At 40.0% G+C, this 20,400-nt stretch overlaps 1 protein-coding gene across 3 annotated transcripts in view; it reads right to left on the bottom strand.

Annotated features, from left to right (window-relative positions):
* Nucleotides 1–4,433: 4,433 nt before the first annotated feature.
* MYH10 (myosin heavy chain 10) overlaps nucleotides 4,434–20,400 on the bottom strand; it is a 214,955-nt gene continuing 198,988 nt past the window's right edge. For all 3 annotated transcript variants that reach the window (XM_069104170.1, XM_069104168.1, XM_069104169.1), the window contains 9 exons: nucleotides 18,844–19,056; nucleotides 18,560–18,721; nucleotides 17,743–17,871; nucleotides 16,507–16,595; nucleotides 15,010–15,133; nucleotides 14,686–14,894; nucleotides 12,676–12,784; nucleotides 8,414–8,586; nucleotides 4,434–6,088 (listed from right to left, as the gene is read on the bottom strand). In XM_069104170.1, coding sequence (XP_068960271.1) covers nucleotides 5,944–6,088; nucleotides 8,414–8,586; nucleotides 12,676–12,784; nucleotides 14,686–14,894; nucleotides 15,010–15,133; nucleotides 16,507–16,595; nucleotides 17,743–17,871; nucleotides 18,560–18,721; nucleotides 18,844–19,056 — 1,353 coding nt within the window. In that variant the 3' untranslated portion in view covers nucleotides 4,434–5,943. The remainder of the gene's footprint in view (nucleotides 6,089–8,413; nucleotides 8,587–12,675; nucleotides 12,785–14,685; nucleotides 14,895–15,009; nucleotides 15,134–16,506; nucleotides 16,596–17,742; nucleotides 17,872–18,559; nucleotides 18,722–18,843; nucleotides 19,057–20,400) is intronic.

Raw genomic sequence — 20,400 nt, forward strand, 5'->3', positions numbered from 1 at the left:
TGCTTCAGAAGAAATAACCCTGGGAGCTTTCCATTTAAAATGAAGCAAAACCTAGTTTAAAAAAAAAAAAAAAGAAAAACAAAAAAATTATAACAAACAGCATGTGTGAATGTTTCTTAACAGAAAGGATGAAAGTCGGTTAACCATGGTCATGTGGAACCAGCATCAGACCTTGTGTTTCACCTGAATTCTATTGTCTTAATTTACATTATAATCAATGCATAGTTCTTTTTCCTTCACTCTACACCAGTTCATTGAAGTCTTTCCACATTTCTTTGAATTCTTCTTACTCATAACCCAGTGTCACTCCCATCTTCTGTCTTATCAGCAGAGAAACAACTTCTTTTACCAAGGCTCTCCCACCTCAAAATTAAACCTGGAGGTCCTTCTTGCTAGGGCTTTGTGTCAATTTTTTGTCTCTTCCTGTATTCTCTAGAAGCCTGTCTCTTCCATCATTTTCTCCTCTTTCCTTCCTCCCTGATCTACTAGATCTTTCCCAGCTACCCAAAAATATGTTCAGGCATTTCTCCTGTCCTTAAAGAAACCTTTCACTGAACCCTGACAACCCCTCAAACCGTTGTCTTTTTGGTCTCTTTCCTTTCAGTGTGAAACAGGAATTTAACACTCTTACACTTGCTGCCTTCCAGGCCACCCACTCAATTGCCAACCCCCCTTCAGCCCTGGCTTTTGATCCGACCATTTAAAGGAAAACTACTTTCTCAAAGTTTACAAATGATACATGTTGACTCCACTGGCCTTTTAAAATTCTCATCTTCTTTGACCTCATGATGCTGGCAAACACTTCCTACATACTCTGTTCTTCCAGGATACTGCTTTATCTTTGTTCTCCTCTCCTAAACATATGGCCACATATTCTGTCTCATCTGAAGGACCAACCAATTAACATGTTTATTAAGGGGCGGCTAGGTGGTGCAGTGAATAGAACACCGGCCCTGGAGTCAGGAGGACCTGGGTTCCCATCCAGCCTCAGACACTCAGACACTCACACACACACACACACACACACACACACACAAAAACCTAGCCGTGTGACCCTGGGCAAGTCACTTAACCCCAATTGCCCTCCAAAAAGCAAACCCCCCCCCCCACCATTTATTAAGTACCTACTTATATATTAGGTTATATTTTACTCTTTAACATAAATGTCCCCCAAGGCTCTGTCCTTGTTCCCATCTTCTCTTCTATATTCTTCCTCTCTTAATAAGCATCATCCCCTATTCCACAGTATACATCTGTGTACAAGCTGTAACACTCCAGTATAACAAACTCCTTGAAGTTAGAAACTTTCAGTTTGCCTCCCTGTGCCTAGTATAGTACTGTGTATACAGTAGGACCTTAATAAATGTTTGTTAATGGAAAAAGTTCGAAAGAGCAGGAAGCAACTTAAGCAGAGCTGACCTCAAAGGCCTGATGCCCAGTAGCAAGAAAAATGACCTTCCCTCAGTCCCTTAAACTCTCCTGGGCTTCTTCGACTTTCTTCCTCCACAGCATGGCCCCCTGCCTGAACTCAGGCTGCTGCTCTCTTCTCTCTCTCTTGGGCTTCAGTAAGAGCCCCTGCAGGGCAGCAATTTCAGACTGACCTTGTGTATTGTTGGAATGGACTAGCACTGTGTGGGGCACACACACTGAGCAAATAATTTAACCTCTTAGGATCTTATATATAAAATGAGGAGTTGGATTAAATTGCCCTGAAGATTATTCCACATCTAAATCATATAGATCAGGTTTGGGGCACACTTGACATAGGCTGGCAATCCATTCTAGATGGAAAAAAAAAAAAGACAGGCAGAGAAGAATCTTTATCTCTGATTAGATCCTAAGCCCTTTTTTTCCTTAGGCTACACAATAACACTTTCAGGGCAGATACCCCCCCTGCCCCCCCCTCCACCTTAAAACATATGGTAAAATCAACTCGTCCTTCAGGCATCTAGTACAACAAGGATGGAGAAAGCTGCTCCCTCCAGTCTTAATTCCCTCTAGGTGGCCCACAAATTAGGGTCCCAGGGCCAAATATGGGCTGCAGCCTGTTTTTGTACTTCACAAGCTAATTTTTTTCTTACTTTTAAAAATAAAATTTGATTTAAAAAAATATAAAAGCTATTTTTAGCCTGTAAGTACAAAAAGGTACTATTTTGTATGTACTTTAGTATAATTCCTGGAGGTTCTATCTCTAACAGATAACCTGGCTTTTATCCATCAACAGGTAAAGCCATCCCCTAATGCAAGGGTTCTTAACTTGGGATCGATTAACTTCTTAAATAAATATATTTTGATAACTTCATCTCAGTATAATTGGTTTCCTTTGTATATTTAAATATTCTGAGAAGGGGTCCATGAAACAAAAAGTTATGAACCCCTCACCCAAAGATATCCACCCAGCAGCTGTAAAGAGGCTTACGGGCTGCCCAGGGAGGCCCATTCTTTACCTAAGAAAGCTGTGTACTGGGATGCAGTCAGGTTTATACTCTTATTATTCTTGCCATTTCCTCTGGTTTAAATCCCCGAGACCTTGGGGAGTGTTACACCTTCCAGGATTCAAGGATTGTTCCAAAAAACCTACCGTGACTGGAGAAGGAGAAATAGGCAAAAATTTTTCCCTTGGAGGAGTCACATAACCTCATCCTCCTGTGAGTTCAGACTTAAGGCAGCAGCTTTGCTGGGTGGGAAGGGGCTTGAGGCCCTTCTTTGCCTGGGTTTTACCCAAAGAGCTTTCATCAAACCCTTAAAGTTTGTATGGCTACATGTTATGGTCGTATTTTACTGAAACTAGGTTTGCTTCTGCAGAAATCTCCAATATTGTTGACTTTTAGAAATTACTGTAGTACTCTGAACAGGATGAAAAAAAACTTCACTTCAAAAAGCCTTAACAACCAATCCATATCTAATGTATGAATATTCCTGGGCTACTGTTGATTCTTAAAAAGTCTTAGATTATTTTCCTTCAAGTTTTAAGCTTTAAAAAAAAAAAACAAACCTGACATCCTCAAAGAACTAAGACTGTCTTTCAAAAAGTCTAGGCCATAAAACAGTTGGGCAGTTAAGAGAGGCCCATTTACCCAGATTTTGGTACCTGAAGTTCAGAAATAAGGCAAATTGTTTTGACTATGAATATTTGTTACAAGGCTTCCTTCCCCACCCCCACTTCTTTTTCTAATGGACCTGGGTGGGATAAAAATAAATGTCTGTTAATTGAAAATATTAAATTAAATAAAAAATAATTAGAACCTAAGTCCAACAGTGGCTGTGAGTGAGAGATCCAAAATCTAAGTCATGTTTTCAAGTCCAATGCACAGATTATCAAAGATTTATGAATGCTGATTCTGTATCATTAAAGATACATGATGTAGGGGCGGCCAGGTGGCGCAGTAAGAGCACCGGCCCCAGAGTCGGGAGATCTGGGATCGGTTCTGGCCTCAGTTACTCAGCACCCACACAAAAATAACTGGCCGTGTAACCTTGAGCAAGTTACTTAACCCCGATTGCTTTAAAAAAAAATAAAGATAGATGATACAAAACAATAATACATTAAATTGTTAGGTAAACAATAACAGTATCTTAATGGTAATTGTATGAGCCCAGTCATGCATATAAACCAATACCCTATTTTCCTTTGTTATTCCTCACCCCATTCTTATCCCCAAATCATCTCATCCAAGAAACCACTGAAAGAAAACTAGCTTGAGGCTTCACGCTGTCTTGGAAAGAAGACTGCTCAAGAAGTAGTCAGTACCCCCTTCCAGAGAGGATTCTGCTGATGACACTGCTGCCCATCTCTTCCAAAGCCATAACTAAGAGCCAAGGTGCCATGACAGCAGTGTGCATGTATCCTTTCCATCTCTACTGTCCTGGAACCTCAGCTGATGGCTTTGAGGATTTCAGAGACTAGAATTCAGGAAGAAGAGGGCAGTTCATTGAAAGAGTATCCACAGAAGATTCTGAGTTTTTAAAAAAAGTCACATGACGAAAAGAATCCTAGGATAGGAATCAAGACACCTGAGCATGAATCTGAGTTGCACCATTATCTATCGTGGTGGTGCAGGCAAGTGATTCTGTCCTTCAGAGTCTCCACTTCTCTATCTACAAATTGGAGATAAAGTTGTTTTAGGGGCTCTTTGTTATAGAAACAGGAGCAATTAATCAGCCTATCCCAGCATAAGAATCATTTGCTGGAAAAGGGACATTAAGACCTACATAATAAAACATGGAGAATCTAATAATTTAAGAGGAATGCATTTTGGTGAAGAGCTGGGATGACTTGTAGCTACTTTAACATTCACCAGTGACCATCAATGTTAAGCTGTAGAACAGAAGGTGAGAAAGCAGATTTTATGTTCATATGATCATTCTTGTTTATTGAGGTCTGTTTATTCTCAACGATGCTTTTTCCTTCAAGTAAACAGAGCAGGCATAAATATCTATAATAAATTTATTGTCTTACAAAAATCATTGTCTAGAAATATGGGGATACAAGAAAAGATGTTTGCAGTCAAGTGCCTGGTGGTCAGCAGCCAGTATGATTCATAAAGGGGATGGGATGAAACAAGAGATTCCATACCCACATAACAAAACCTTCATAACCGATGTTAAAGCTTTAAACCCAAAATATGAGTCGTGTTCTCAAGCCCATTGCAGAAAATCAAAGATTTATAATTAACACTGATTCATCATCACTGAATATTCATCATACCACTTTCACTAGAAAGGTACATGATATGAAGCGCAGTCAAAAATTAATACATTAAATTGTTATATAGGTAAATAATATATTTAACATTGTCTTAGTACTGTAGTGTCTAAGGCACTTTCTGTAATGTCAAATTATTTAACTATTAACCAAAAGAGAATGCTAAATATTCACTGTAACACTGTTTAAAAGGGAGAAGGGAAAGGAAAGGATTCATATTCACTGGCATGTTAACATTCAGGAAAACAGGTATCCAATGCTGAGCCTCTAAACCACTGACAAACTTGGAACAAGCCTCAGATGTAGAAAACCAATGTTCCCCTTTTGGGCTTAAAAGCCATGGCTGGAATTCAACGTCAGCACCAGAAGCTGCAGGGCCTTTCACAAATCTCTGCTCTGGAGTGCAGAGGCTGCTTACTCATAAGGAGTAGGAAGCACTAACAGACACAGGATTCCGGAGACTCATCCAGTAGTAAATAAGTTAATTTCTACTTGGAAACTCAGCTGCAAAGTTTTGACTGTCCTTCTGCACAGACCAGATCTGACCAAGAAGAGCTCCCACGCATAGATTCAAGGTGCCACACCCAGGGCAGCGGGGCTGTCAGGAAGGGGCTGCTGCAAATTAACCAAAGTGAAGGCTACTCTCCCCATCCCATTCTGGTCCTGTTAGCACTTCCCAAGCCCTTTTTCACAGTTTGCTCACTGATATAGTGTTGATCACAATATGAGAATAAAATGAAAGATACAGATGCAGTTTGGTCTTCACAATGTTCTAAGGGACTTGATACAGCTGAGAAGCCAAGGGACATATGAACATAGGAGATGCTAAGTTAACTGTCTGTATAACAGAAAGCATGCATAATAACAACCATGGGTCTGCCCCAATAAAAGTATCTGGGAATGAAGGATCTGAGGTTTCTGTTAAAAAAAAAATCTCTTCAGACAGCATTTTATGAAATGGCCTCCCAAAGAATATTTGGAAAATAGGTGCATTGAACAGATAATTCTGTTTAATATATATGTAAATATATATAAAAAAAAAAGAGCATTTGTACCTATATTCGAAGCAGGGTATATTATGGGGAGGCTAGAGAGCCTTAAGACACAGTTGATCTTTCAGTAAATAACCTTATAATTTGCCCATTTCCTTTGCTGATCAGTGGCCACAAGGCAGACTGGTGGTCAGGGAAGTCCTTGTCCATCCCACAGCATCGCAGCTGGCTTCCAGCCCTCTCTTTTTACTCAACGGGTGCAGGTGGCATCTCATTGACATCACTGGTTTTGCTCTCTGTGTCATCATCTGAGAGTTCAAGGGAGGCTCCTTCAATATGTAGCTGGCGCCTGCTAGATCGACTGGAAGAGAAGGTAATTGGGCCTCCCCTCCTGTATGAAGAACAGAAAGAATCATTACTAGGACCAGGAATGTTGACATATTAAGGCTTTCATATGCCCTTGGGGCACTGGAACTTGCTGCTTGTTGGCTTGGGGAGTCTAGACATAGGCACTGATACACATGCAGAAAGAATAGATAGAGTCATTCCAGCCAATTAACAGAAAATGATCTCCTCAAGGTAAATCCCTAGGAACCTATACTGGGTCCACACCCTGGGGTATATGGACCAAATGAATCAATGTCATATTGAATCATATAGTCATATGAAGGTACACGACTAACTACAAAGAAATGGTACCAGTCTATTGTTTTGTTCTTGTCTTTTTGGGGGTTTTTTTGGGGGGTGGGGGGGAGAAACAGCTATGATGGATAACCTGTACAGCAAAAAGTGTTATTTTTAATAAGCATGTTTTAGTACACTGTTGCTTAGTAAATCATTCCCTTTCTTCCCCTGGGCATACAAAATTCACTATGAAGAAAGAGCAAGGTGATTGGCAGTGCTGTGACCACATCTGCTTAGCTAAGCTTGGCAGCAGATACTGTAAAACATATGTTACCAACTAACATTCCTTTTATCTGGTCACTGAACCCATCCTTGTTATGATCTGAGAGGGCATTCAACCTAGTTTCTTCTTTTACCTTTTATGTCCGTATTTGATTGTTCTAGAAGACTACTGAACTGAAAGAACAAACTATGGGATCTGTTTCTCATTTAATGTGACCACAATATGGGTTAAAAGACACTAAGCTGAACAATGTAGGCACCTGGAACAGATAAACAAGGACCAACGACTGTCATATCAGAGTCCTTTCACCTCTGTAGGCCTCAGATGGACTAAATGATCTTCCAAGCTTCCTGCCCTGATGTAAGGTTACCTGGTATCTTAAACAATCAACTCCAAGGCAGCCTGATACAAAGCTGTGGATCTCAGGCACTGAAGAATCCATGAGTCCATAAATGCACTGAGTATCATCATCCTGATTTTCCAAAAAACACTCAGTGAGATTTGGTAAAAAAAAAAAAAAAAAAAGTATTTTTTGTATTCACTATGAAGTATTTTTTATTTTGTATTTTATTTGTATTTTATTTTGTATTATGTAATATGCATTATGCCTTTTGTATGCATGTATGTATGTATATGTACATATGTACACACACACTTCAAACATGGGCAGATATTGTGATCAGTAAATATAAATTACTTTTTGCCATTGTGCTTTCTCAAATGATAATTGTATTATTAGTATCATAAGGGCAGCTAAGTGGTGCAGTGAACAGAGTGCTGGACCTGAAGTCAGGAAGACTCATCTTCTTGAATGCAAACCTGGTCTCAGATACTTACTAGCTGTGTGAGCCTGGACAAATCACTTAACTGTTTTGCCTCAGTTACTCATGTATAAAATGAGCTGGAGAGAAAATGGCAAAGCATTTCAGTATCTTTGCCAAGAAAACCTCAAATAGGGTCATGAAGAGTCAGATATGACTGACTTGACTTAAAACTATCTATGAGAAATTTCTGAAGTTGAAATGGGCTTGTTCACTCATAGTAAAGAAAGAAGATAATTTTAAGTGAACATCAAAAAGCTTCAAGTCTCTTACTAGTTGTGTGACTTTGGGTAAGAATTGCCCTGCCTATCTCATAATGGCTGTTGTGAGAATCAAATTAGATAAGAAGGATTTATAATCATAAAGTGCTATATGAGGAAGTCTATCATTATTAAAACAACAAGGGATTATTCAAATTTTGTAGAAATTTGCTGTGTCCTTAAAAGGAGTAGATCCCTGTGGGTGCTTAGAAAGAAATCCTAAATAGTGATCAGGCATTTCAACTGTAATGGTCTCAGACATAATAAAATCAGGTTTATCATCCAAGTCAAGCCAAATACAGCTCTCCAAACAGATGATATAAATTTTTCATCTGCATCTTTGGCTGATGGCATTAGAACAAAACGAGTTAAGTAAGTACTTCCTGCTGTGAAAGTCTCCCTGCCAATACCCAGAATGAAAAGCATCCCACCAGTAACAACCATTATCCCACATCCTGCACACGAATTTGTCTTGTCCATTTCACATTTGTGACGTTTAACATAAATTCTTTCCAGAAGAGTCTGGTTTTTGCAAAAGCTCTGGTTTGTGTTCCCATTACATTTTTGTAAACTATGAAATACTGCCAGAAAAGCTTACATGGGGTAAAATGTGCTGGATGTGCAATCCCTACACAAGATGGCAGCTACTAACATCAAGGCTGAATTTAAGAAGAGCCATCTGACTTTGGGTCCCCCACTAAAGTCCCAAACTGTCTATAAGAACTGACCTCAGTCTGTTTTTCAGAGTGCTGACTTCCCGGCTCAGGCCTTCATTGGCTTCTATGGCATCATCTAGCTCACGCTGGAGCTTGCGCCGCGAAGCATTGGCACGAGTGGCCTCTTCTTCAGCTTCTTCCAGCTGACGTTTGAGCTGCTTCATTCTGGCATTGGCCTTCTCCATCTGATAAATAAAAGTCATCACAAGTGGTTAAAAAGGAAATCACTAAGTCTGAGTGAAAAAGTGATCGTCTTTCACATTCAGCCTCAGTCTGAACTTGAATTGGAAAAGGAGTGGGATTCAGCTAGCTGGGCACACACAAAATCAAATCTACCCAACAACCCCCATGTCATCCATACCTTGGGGAACTCAGGCTGGAAAACACACTAGGAAACTACAGAGATGTCTTAGTAGTGTTTTGCTTTCAGATAAAAAAGGAGAAGAAAAGCTTCAAAGGGACAGACTGATTATAAGTTATTATTAGTGACAAATTATTATTACTGCCATCAAAGGCCACAGGATAAGGAGAGAGCTAGGATATGTGACTACTTATATCAGACCATAAGAATTCATGGCATCAGGCGGCTAGGTGAAGCTGTGAGTAGAGCATCAGCCCTGGAGTCAGGAGGACCTGAGATCAAATGTGGTCTCAGACACTCAATACTTACTAGCTGTGTGACATTGGGCAAGTCACTTAACCCCAACTGCCCTCCAAAAAGCAAAAAATAAAATAAAAGAATTCATGGCATTAATGCTCTGAAGAAATGGAAACTTGGGTTTTGATGTGAGGGAAAGAACTGATTTGATATCTTCTAGTTCAGAAATCGTGAGGTAGAATCATATTTATAATCACTGAATCTTAATTTTTTTGGTTTATTGATACTTATTAACATCATTCTCAATGCTATCTAATAAGAAAAGCTCAGGTAAGCAGAACAAACGAATCCACTGACCATGTCTTACAGTTTGTGCCTTGCTTTTCTTCTGAGAGGAGGGAAGTAGGACTTTCATCATCACTGGTTCTCCAATCAAGATTGGTCACTGTTATTGATTTGGTGACTTTGTCTTGTTTTCCGTTACATTACTGTGGTTATCATCTTTTTAAAGTAAACACTTTTCTAAGTTGCCCTATTAAAGTTTCAGAACACCTTAGGCTTCTTTTGAATTTTTATGAGTCCTCCTTCAAAGCATACTGATACTGTAATTAATAGCTTAATTAATAAACTGCAGAATTGTGGCAAAATGTCATACTGGTCCAAAAAAGAACTCCTTATCTTTCCCCCAAGCCCTCTTATCTTCCTAACTTCCCTATTACAGTCACGATGGCTTATAACCCAGGGTTGTCATTCTCTGTGCTTCCCTCTGACTCCCCTCCGCACCCATATCCAATCAGCTGCCGGGGCTTCTTGTTTCTCTTTTCGACATCTCTTATATGGGCCTCCTTCTAGCACTACCACCACCCCAGCGTGGACCCTCATGACCTCATGCCTGGATTGCTACAGTAGCCTGTCAGTCTGTTTTTCTTCCTAAACTCAGCTATCAAATTGGTTTTCCTAAAATGTAGGAATACATTTTATATGTATATAGCAGCCACCTATTCAATCATTTCCAGTGGCTCCCTATTGCTTCCAGAATCAAATACAAAATCAACTGCTTAGCTTTCAAAGCCCTTCATAACCTGGTCCCTTCCTACCTTATCCTGCCTTCTTACACCTAGCTCCCCACTCTTCTCCCATGTATTTTTTTTTTTTAACAACTGGAATTTGGCCTAGTTGGGTAATTGCTTTATAAATGGTACATCTGATCATAAGAGGAAAGACACCTTTTTGATAAAGTGCTAATAGTAGAGTGATAGTATGGAGAAATCAAGACAGGAGTACTAAGTACTAAGGAGTAAAAGTACAAAGATGTACTTTTATCAGGCTGGATAATTTATTTTTATCCTTGAACATTCAGGTGTTAAGGTATTTCCCGAGAACAAGATTGAAGAAGTTCCCCAACCAACCTGCTTGGATAATAATTAGATAACGGATAAAGCAAATGGCAGCACACAAGGGACTTCTGCTGACTAACATAACAAAGAGGCCCAGCCGTGCCTGAGGGTGACTGGCCAGTCAAGCTTTGACTTGTGAGTCCTTCCCTTGTACCCCCTGCAGAGTGTAGCAAAGCAGGAGGAGGAAAGAAAGGACAAGAGGTTTTTTTTCGCCACACACTGCATTTTCTTGTCTGCACAGGCTTTCTCCTGGGCCTGGAACGCTCTTCTCAGAGTCCCTGGCTTCCTCTGAAGGGCACTTACTATAGGAACTGTCTCTTGGTGGTTCTCTCCAATTCTCCCCAGCTGCCTGAGCCTTCCCCTCTGAAGCTATGTCCAAAGTCCCTATTTGTGTGCATGCTAACTTATGTTACAATGTGACTCCATAAAGGCTGGGACTGTTTTTATCTTTTCTTTGTATTCCCAGAGCTTAACACAATAGTGGTGCACAGTATGCTTAATAAATACTTGTTGGTGAGGTCAGGATGCCAGCTAAGCCCAAAGCTGCAACTACAACTCACACTAACTGTGAGAGATACCATGCCCAGTGATGATCAGGCCCAGCAGAGAGAAGACACCAGTACCCCACAAAACTGCAAGTCTGGAGCTGAGTGGTCTTGGCTACACGTGTCCCTTTCATGTGTGTATCTCTGCTGGCAGCCTCTAGGTATTAGTCTAGTTTGCCCAGTGCTGTCTACATTTAGGTAGACATACACTGGGGTAGAAATTATGTTTTATTAATACTGTTTATGCTATGCTATTTTAGTACATACCTTTGCCTCACGATAACCGTGTCCTCTGGCTGTTCAGAAGAAAAAGTAGACAGAGAAGTAGGTGCTCCTAAGTTCTACTTTCAGGCCTTTTGAGTCCAGAAACCCTTGACCCATGAGTGCAGCTGGAGGACTAGTTCTGAGGGGCACTCACTATACCTTTGGGTTTATGTCTCATATTCTGGAAATCCTTAAAGCTTTTAAACAAAGTAATGAAATCAGCCCAAAAAGACGTGACTAGGATGAGCAGAAGCTATCCTCGGGCTCTTGCTGACCTTCTTCAAAGAGAGCAGGGCTTCTTGGACTGTTCTGGAAGCCAGAGAGAGCTGCTGCTCATTCTCCAAGCTCACTTCTTTTGTTGGAAGGGCAATAAAAGAGAAAAGGTAATGAAGTCTGTCCTGGAGTTGGGGGAGCAAGTCAGCCTCCTAACTCATTCCCTTCAAACTTTCTATTCAGATTCCTGATGAGTACAAATCCTTGTTATATCCAAAGAGATGGTGAGAAAAGTCAGCAAAGGAAAGGAGCAAGCATCAGGCTGGAGGATCATGGGGAACTGAAATTCTATCAGGACACTCCTTGGTGTCTTAAAAAAAAGAAGGCATGAGTATCCCTGGACTGAACTGTGAGAAACGATCTGCAGGGTGGTTTTATTCCGTTTCTCTGCCTCCTCTTGCTTGTTTCAATTAGGTTCTTAGATGGTCATTAAACATTTATACCTGACAAAGCTGTTGGTGGGGAAAGTACCCTGTATACCTCCAAGTTTCATTTAAATCTCAATTTTTTGTATGTATTTTCATACAGAAAGAAAAACATCTCCAGTGCTTTTAGAACAGTGCCTGACACATAGTAGGAGCTTAACAACTGCTTGCTAACTTGACTCTTCATAAAGATGGGTAATTCCTTTCAACAGCACAGATCACAATCTGTGAGTTGTTGCCGAAAAATGTTATCACCCTATAGCTAACCCAGTGATGAGATGGTGAACTGAGCTGGAACTGGACCTTAAATTAAAGGTATATATCTCATCACTGGTCTTGTACTTTAAAGCCTTTTCAGCTGGAAGACAAATAAAGTTCACACTCTGGGATATCCAGTCACCTTCACTTCACCATGGAGGTGACTGACAGCGTGAGCAGTTATTTAGGTTGCTGTTGTTATACAAAAGGAAGGTATGAGATGTCATCCCCGTCCTCTAGAAGCTTAAAGTAATACAAGAGGTGGAGAGAGAAAAAAGGAAATGATTGCAATTCAATTTGGGGGTAGAAAACAGAAGGATAACCATGAACTGTCACAGCCAAATGTCTTAAAGGCATCTTGTATGGAAATGACATAAAAAATGAGTCCTATCCGTGTGACTAAACCATCATCCCTTTTTCTGCCAATGGCTTCCAACAGGAAGGGCCAGATGCCAATTTAGGGAACAGCTTCAGAAACCCTTTCTCTCTCACTATGAATGTTTCTTTACCTTACCTGTTCTTTGTACTGATCTGCATGTCGACGTTCATCTTCTACCTGCATGAAAATTTCTTTTAGCTTCTTCTCTGTACGACGAACAAGCTTGTTGGCTGCTGCTCGTTCCCTGTGAAAATGACACACGTCTCCATGCTGAAATTCTAGAAATAGGATTTCTAATGAAGATAATTTTTTACACTCCCTCAACCTAGATCTAGGTCAGCTATGTAGAACTCAAAGGAACCTCTCAATGCACCCCACATAAAAGGTAACACATCTGAAATGTCTAAAACGGGTTCTTATTTAGAGAACATCTATTTGGAGAAGTCTTTTTTGGTCTTCCCTAATCACCAGAGTAATACCAAAAAATTGGTAAGTGGATAGCACTTATCACTGAATCATTTCATCAAGCACAGCAGAGCACACAAAAGGTTAAGAGACCTGGGGCTGAATCCTGGTAAGACATTTCCTTGCTATGTGACCCTAAGCAAGTCTCTTTCACCTCTGTCTGCTTGAATTTCCTCAGCTGCAAAATGGGGACAATAGCACCTATCTCCCAGGGTTTGCAAAGTGCTTAGCACAATGCCTGGCCCATAGAAGATACTACATAAACACTTGTTCCCTTCCCCTTTCCAAATCCAATGACATTACATTTATCCCTATACAATTTCAAATTGCATGCTTAGGCTAAAACAAAAAAATCAACCTCACAAGTGCATGATAAGAAAGGTATGGTTAGATAGCAGTTTGTCCAAAAATTATGGGGTTTCTAGTAAATTGCTAATCCAATCTGAGAATATATTGAGAGAAGAAAATGTCTGGGAGAGAATCTTGTTGTGCTGTGCCCTGGATGGACAACATCTGGAGTACTTAAAAAAATCCTGGCTACCACATTGTAAGAAGGTTGTTTGATGACCTGAAAAGCATCCAGAAGTGGGTAGCCAGGGATGGTGAAGGTTCTCTAAATCATGCCAGAGGAGCCTCGACTGAAGGAGACAGGGTTGGTTACCCTGGAGATAAGAAAACTTAGGGCAGATATGAGTTAACCTAAACTATGTGAAGCCTGCCATGTGGAAGAGACCAGGTTTTCTGAAAGCAGAACTAGAAGCAAGGGGTAAAAGTTGTAAATAGGCAATTTTAAGTTTAATGTAAGAAAAGTTTCCTAGCACTCAAGAGTTGTGTACCAGCTGAATGAGCTGCCTTGGAAGGACCCACTTTCACTGGTGTCCAAGGTTGGATGATATGCTGGAAAGAGATTCTTGCTTTTGGGTGATCACCTGGGGTACTTTCCCACTCTGAAATTCCATGATGTAACAAGCCATGTTAATGTTAATTCTAATTTTATTTTGTTTATGATATAGTGGAGATAATAAAGACAACATTTTTATACCATTTTTAAAGTTTACATTGGTTTTTCCCCATAATCTTTGAGATACTAACTCTGAGCTTTGGTGATTAAGTCAATTTATCTCTCTAGGCCTCAGTTTCTGTATCAATGAATGGGGTGGGGGAAAAGGTCAATTGAAATCCCTTCCAACTTTAATCTTTGCGAAAGCTTAGGAAAAAAACCCCAACAATTTTTTACAACCAGACATTTACTTCTGAACAATAAAGCCAGGAATTCTGAGTTTGAGACCTAGGTTCTGCTACTTATTTGTTAAGTATGTGCACTGGGATAAGTCACTTATTTCCTCATGACCTTAGAATCCTCTTGTAAAATGAGCGAACTGCACTAGAAAATCTAAGGTCCCTTTTCCACTACTTATATTTGAAGAAAAAACATTTTTGAAGATATCTCAAGGAAAAGAAAGGTATTTTCTAAACTAGAATTGTTCCATACTAGTAAGCTGAAGAACATAAATATTTAATATGTAAATACAAATTTAAGGAAGTTGAATTCTAAGCAGAAATGGAAGCTTAATGGACCCAGAAAACCATCCAATAATCAGTTTAGCTTAGACTTTGACTGTGTCTCCTTATTACAATGAGTTGGTGGGAAAGTGAAGTTACATGTAAGCTGAGACTTACTTGGCTTCTTGTTCGAGTTGTTCTTCCATCTGCCCAATCTTTGCTTCCAAAGCAGAGATGGTGGCCTTGAATTTGGACTTCACTGACCCCTCCAGCTCCTGCAGCTTGGCCTTCAGCTCTTTGCTCTGTCTTTCGAGCTGCTGACGGGCACTTTCACTTTTCTGGGCAGCACTGCGCTCTGCAGACAGCTCGGAATTGAGGGTGTCCACCTACAGAGTGGAGAAGAAAAGCCACCACCCATGTCCCATCACGAGAAGCCTTTCACCCCATTTGCTTAGAAAGTGAAGCCAAACATTGAACAGCAATCTTTGGTGAACAGTTTACCTGCAAAGTCGCCTTACGGAACCGGTCATTGAGAAGCTCCATATTACTCTGCTCTTCCTCCAGTTCTTCTTCCAGCTGTGCAATGCGAGCCTCCAGGCGCCGTTTCTCATCCAGTAAAGAGGATCTGGGAGGCAGAAGGAGAAAGACAGTGCATCAACAAAGTGATAAAGAGAGACCACTGAAAACTAAGCCAAGTAGTTCTTTATGACAGCTCTCTGTAAGGAGACTGTGACTACAGCCCCTTTCTTTCCTCAATGAAAAAATGAGAGGGCTGAAACAGATGATCTAAGGTGTCCTCTCTACTTTTGAAAAAAAAAAAAAAACTATGAAAGACTTTAGAACTCTTATTATCAATGCAATGACATACCATAAATTCAGAGGACCAAAGACACCACTCAACTCCTGCCAAAGAGCTGATAGACTTAAAAGTCCAGAATAAGACATGCATATTTAGACAGAATGTAAGAATATTTTTCCCCCTGGACTATTTTTTTAAAAAAATTGTTTAATCAAGGGAGGTCAGTGGGAGGGAAAAATAACAAATGCTATATTTTTTTAAACTTCTATGCTTCTATTTGCAATGTTATAATAAAAATAAAGAATTCAATTATAGTGATGGGGAGGGAGAAGACAAATCAGTTGAAGGCTCCTTCTATAAAGAGAAGTGATCCAGAATCTTTATGTGAATCAGTCCTGGACTCTAAAGAAGTTTGAAAAGGATCCTTTATGAAAAGTGAACCCACAGGGACAATTTCCCAAGTACTTTAGTTACCAAATCTTATGAATTTTTAGACTAAAAACAGCAGTTGCAATTTTTGGGTTAGTGTATAATGTATTCTAATCAAATCAACCAACATTTATTGAGTGACCATGTGCCAGGCACAATCCCCAAATGACATATTTAGCATACTGCATTGGCACACTGACTGTCCTGGAGTCACAGAACTATTTAGTGGAAGAGTGAAACCTAGTATCCCGACTTCTAATTCAGTGGTTTTTCTGCATAAATGTACCATCAAACAATTCCAAACACAAATCATGATTCCTGTATTACTATGGAGTTACTCTTTCTAAGAAAGGCAAATAAACTAAGAGGTTTTATCAACTGGACTACCCAAATGAAAAACAGTTGACAGTTGAGTTTTGTCATTAGCTCCTTTTTTTTTTTTTTTAAGACAATTGGGGTTAAATAACTTGCTCAAGGTTACATGGCCTGTTATTTTTGGGTGTGGTGCTAAGTATCAGAGCCCGGATTCGATCTGGGGCTGGTGCTCTTACTCACTGTGCTACCTGGCCGCCCCTAAGCTATTGGGGTTAAGTAACTTGCTCAAGATTACACAGCCAGTTATTTCTGGATGTGGTGCTAAGTGTCTGAACCCGGATTTGATCCCAGGTCATCCCGACTCTGGGGCCAGTGCTCTTACTCGCTGTGCTACCTGGCCGCCCCTGTCATTAGCTCCTAACCTTTCCCTGTTAGGGAATAAATATTTGACTCACTTCCCAGAAGCACTGTTGGCTATCTCATCAGCAAGTTCATCTCTCTCTTGTTCAGCATGTCGACGAGCTCTTTCAGAAGAAGCAAGTTCCTAAAAATGTTCAGATCAACATAGTTCTATTCATTATCTATTTATTTTTGAGTTGATATTTTATTTTTTCCCCAATTACATGTAAAAACAATTTTAAACATTCATTTCTAAAAACTGAGTTCTAAATTCTTTCTCCTTTCCTCCCAAATGATCAGTATCCCCTCAATTTCCAATTCTTTACCACCACAGGATGAGCTACTATATTTTAGTACAAATAGGTCCTTTCCCTTTTTTTTTTGATTAAACAGTTATTTTTAGACAGAGTTCTAGTATCGCTAAAATTTTCTTCAAACAAGAATCCCAATTAACAAAATTTGGCCCTCAGAAGACTAATGCTTCTACTCAAATGTACTACAATACATAACCATACACAAGAACTCATCCCTGAAATCTATCTGAAAAATGACCTTCCCAAATAAGTAAGTAGTCAGAAATGGTTACACTATTCAAAGGGAGGGTCAAGCCTACATTATTTATTTTAACAGTAAAATGTATAGTTTTCTTTTGTATCTGTCAAACTGAAGAAATGAAAAATTTCTAAATCTATATACATTATTACAATTGTAATAGTGAATGTATCAGTAAGGAAATGTACAACTATGGCTCCCACAGCAATTATGACTCAGTTGCAAGCATCTAACACTCAATCTCTGGATAGCTCAACTAAAAATCACCACTGTTTTTTTTTTTTTTTTTGCTTTTTTGCAGGGGGAAAGGCAGGGCTACTGGGGTCAAGTGACTTTCCCAAGGTCACATGGCTAGTAAGTGTTAAGTGTCTGAGGCTGAATTTGATCTCAGGTCCTCCTGACTCCAGGGCTGGTGCTCTATTCACTGTGCCACCTAGCCACCCCCCATCATTGTTTTTTTTAGCCAGATAATGTTTGGCCTGTAACGAATATTGAAGAATATTGTAGAAACTGTGAATGAACAATTATGTTAAAATATCCCACTATGCATAATGAGATTTCTTTGTAGATAACAAAAAAGAACACTGATCACACCTAGGTTTTATATGAGCCAAATTCTGGAGAAAAGCACAGCCTATATTTAGATCAATACTGTACTTCAATGCCGATGAAGATTATTATTCAAATGTAAACAAGACACTACAAAACCCAAAAACCTATTTCTTAGGACTGCATCTGACCTCTTGTAGTTGAAGTATTTCTGCTTCAAGACTTTTTAATTTTTTTTCATTTTCCTTAGATTGAACAAAGATCTCATCCCGCGAGGCACGAGCTTCTTCTAATTCACGCTGGTAGTCTTTCATTTGTGCCTGTTTTTTAAGAAGAATATTTTGGGAAGCAATTTTGTGGTTAAAATGAATAGCATGAGAAAATCCTTAATATAAAGTAGTAATAAAAATGCAAAGATTAAAATATTCTTTTCTAGATTACTAAATACTTTTTGCTGGTTCACTTTTACCAGAATGTCACCAAAAGTGTAAAAGACTGATAATGAGGAAATGGCATGGGGATCTGGAAACCTGAAAGTTTTGTTTGTTGTACCTTCAACAAGGGATGAGCCATTATGCACAGCAGAAGTAATTCATACCTAAACAGGTATGAAATTTGTTTTGTACCAAGTAACCTGCCTGGTCTCCACCTTTAACATGGGCAGTCATGAGGACATTATATCAAAGTTTCTTTCTGTAATGAGCTAATAATTATTATGTATATTGTTAATCATAGTCAACTAACACATAAACCTTTAAAGTTTGCAGAGTACTCTTATGTATATTATCTCATTTAATTCTTACAACTGTTTTATCATCTCTTTTTTGAACTGAGGAAACTGAGGCCAAGGGAGGTGGGTAGAGTTGCTCAGCGTCACATATCTGCTAAGAATGCTAGAAAGGACTTGAGCCAAGCCTTGGTGACTCCCAGCCAGCTGCCGCGCATCTGGCACAATGATGCTCTCACCAAAACGAGCCATCGGGTGGCAGATGGCCTGCTTTCACATACCTGAAGTTTTCGAAGCTGTTTGATCACTTCGTCCCTCGCCTTATTTGCAGTCTCTATTTGTGCCTCAAGGTCCTTCAAGTCCATTTCCATTTTCTTCTTGGAAGCAACTGCAAGAGCCCTCTGTTTCCGTTCATCCTCCAATTCTGCCTCAAGCTCACGCACCTGACATAGGTTTAACACTCGGTTAATAGATACACAGAGGATGGTTCCTCATATTTTATAATGTAGAATTATCAGGATCCACAAGTACACAATGCGCTTCAGAAGGATTTTTGATGGCCTACCTGTTTAATCAGTAGCCTCTTCTTCTCTTCATTCTGTTCATCTCTGGTCTGCAAATCTCTCTCAAACTGGGCCTTCATGGCTTGCATATTGACTTCCAGACGAAGTTTAGCATCTTCTGTAGCCTGAAGTTCATCTTCTAGCTCCTCCAACTGTGTCTTCATTTCCTCAACCTGCTGTTCCAAGGCCCGTTTGGATTTTTCAAGTTCATGAACCTATGCCATGAGAAGTCACAGAATGAGAGATTTAGAGCTAGAAGGGGCCACGGAGGTCACTGAGTCAGCAAATAATTAATTTCAGAACCCAGCTCCCGTCTACCTTTCTAGGTTTATTTCACGTTACTTCTCTGGCTCACTTGTCCTCTACCCTTGGCAGTCCATCTCCCATGTCTCTGCCATTGCATATACTGTACCATGTGCCTGGAATGGGACACCCACCCCCACCTGCAGTTTCTGTCTCCTAGGTAAAGCCTCTCTTGAACCCTTGACTTGTTAGTACTCTTTCCTTTCTCAAATTATCATCTCCTGAAATCATATATGCTTTGCTTTGGAATATAAGCCTAACTGATAGGCAGATTGGATATAGGGGATGGGAGATGGTGAGGAGTTGAGTATGACACATAAGTTGCAAGTCTGGGAAAATGATGTTGCCCTCTCCAGTAATAGGGAAGGTAGGAGGCGGGGGGGGGGGGAGGTTTAGGGGGAAAGATAATGAGTTTTATACACATCCATTCAGTAGATGTCTGGTAGACAGTTGCAGATTGAGATTAAAGATTAACAGAAAGGTTAGGTAAAATAAGGTAGATTTGAGAATAGTCAGAACAGAGATGATAATTAAATCCATGAAAGCTGATGAGATCACCAAATGAAGTGTTACAGAGGGAGAAGAGAAGAGGGCCAAGGACAGAACTCTACTGGACACCTATGGTTAGAGGATGTTATTTGGATGAGGATCCAGCAGAGGAGACTGAAAAGAAGCTGTCAGATAGGTAGAAAGAGAACCAGGAGAGAATGGTGTCCCAAAAAGCTAGAGAGAAGAGGGTATCAAGGAGAAAAGGGTGATCAATAGTGCAAAAGGCTGCAAAGAGGTCAAGGAGAATGAGTACTGAGAAAAGGCCATTGGATTTGGCAACTAGGAGATCACTGCCAACTTTGAAGAGAATGGTTTTGGTGTTGGAATGATGAGGTTGGAAGCCAGACTGTAAGAAGTTAAAAAGAGAGAGAGAGGAGAGAAAGTGGAGGCACCTATTTTATAGAAAGCCTTTTCAAGGAGTTTAGCTACAAAGGGCAGAAGAGATATAGGACGACAGAAGGGTTGGAAGGATCAAATGAAGGATTTTCCAGAATGGGGGAGACATGAGCATATTTGTTAGATAGTAGGGAAGGGATCAGCAGACAGACTGAAAATATGATAGAGTGGGGACAACAGAGAGGAAAATCCATTGAAGCAGATGGGATGGAATGGGGTATCTTGAGCAGGTAGAGCCTTGGCAAGGAGTAAAGATACCTCATCATGAGACATGAATGAAGGAGGAGATAGTGGCAGAAGGCATATGAGTA

The sequence above is a fragment of the Petaurus breviceps genome, unplaced genomic scaffold (genome assembly GCF_028583685.1).
Source record: "Petaurus breviceps papuanus isolate PSGF00001 unplaced genomic scaffold, PetGlider_PUasm1.0 673, whole genome shotgun sequence".
NCBI classification, from domain to species: Eukaryota; Metazoa; Chordata; class Mammalia; order Diprotodontia; family Petauridae; genus Petaurus; species Petaurus breviceps.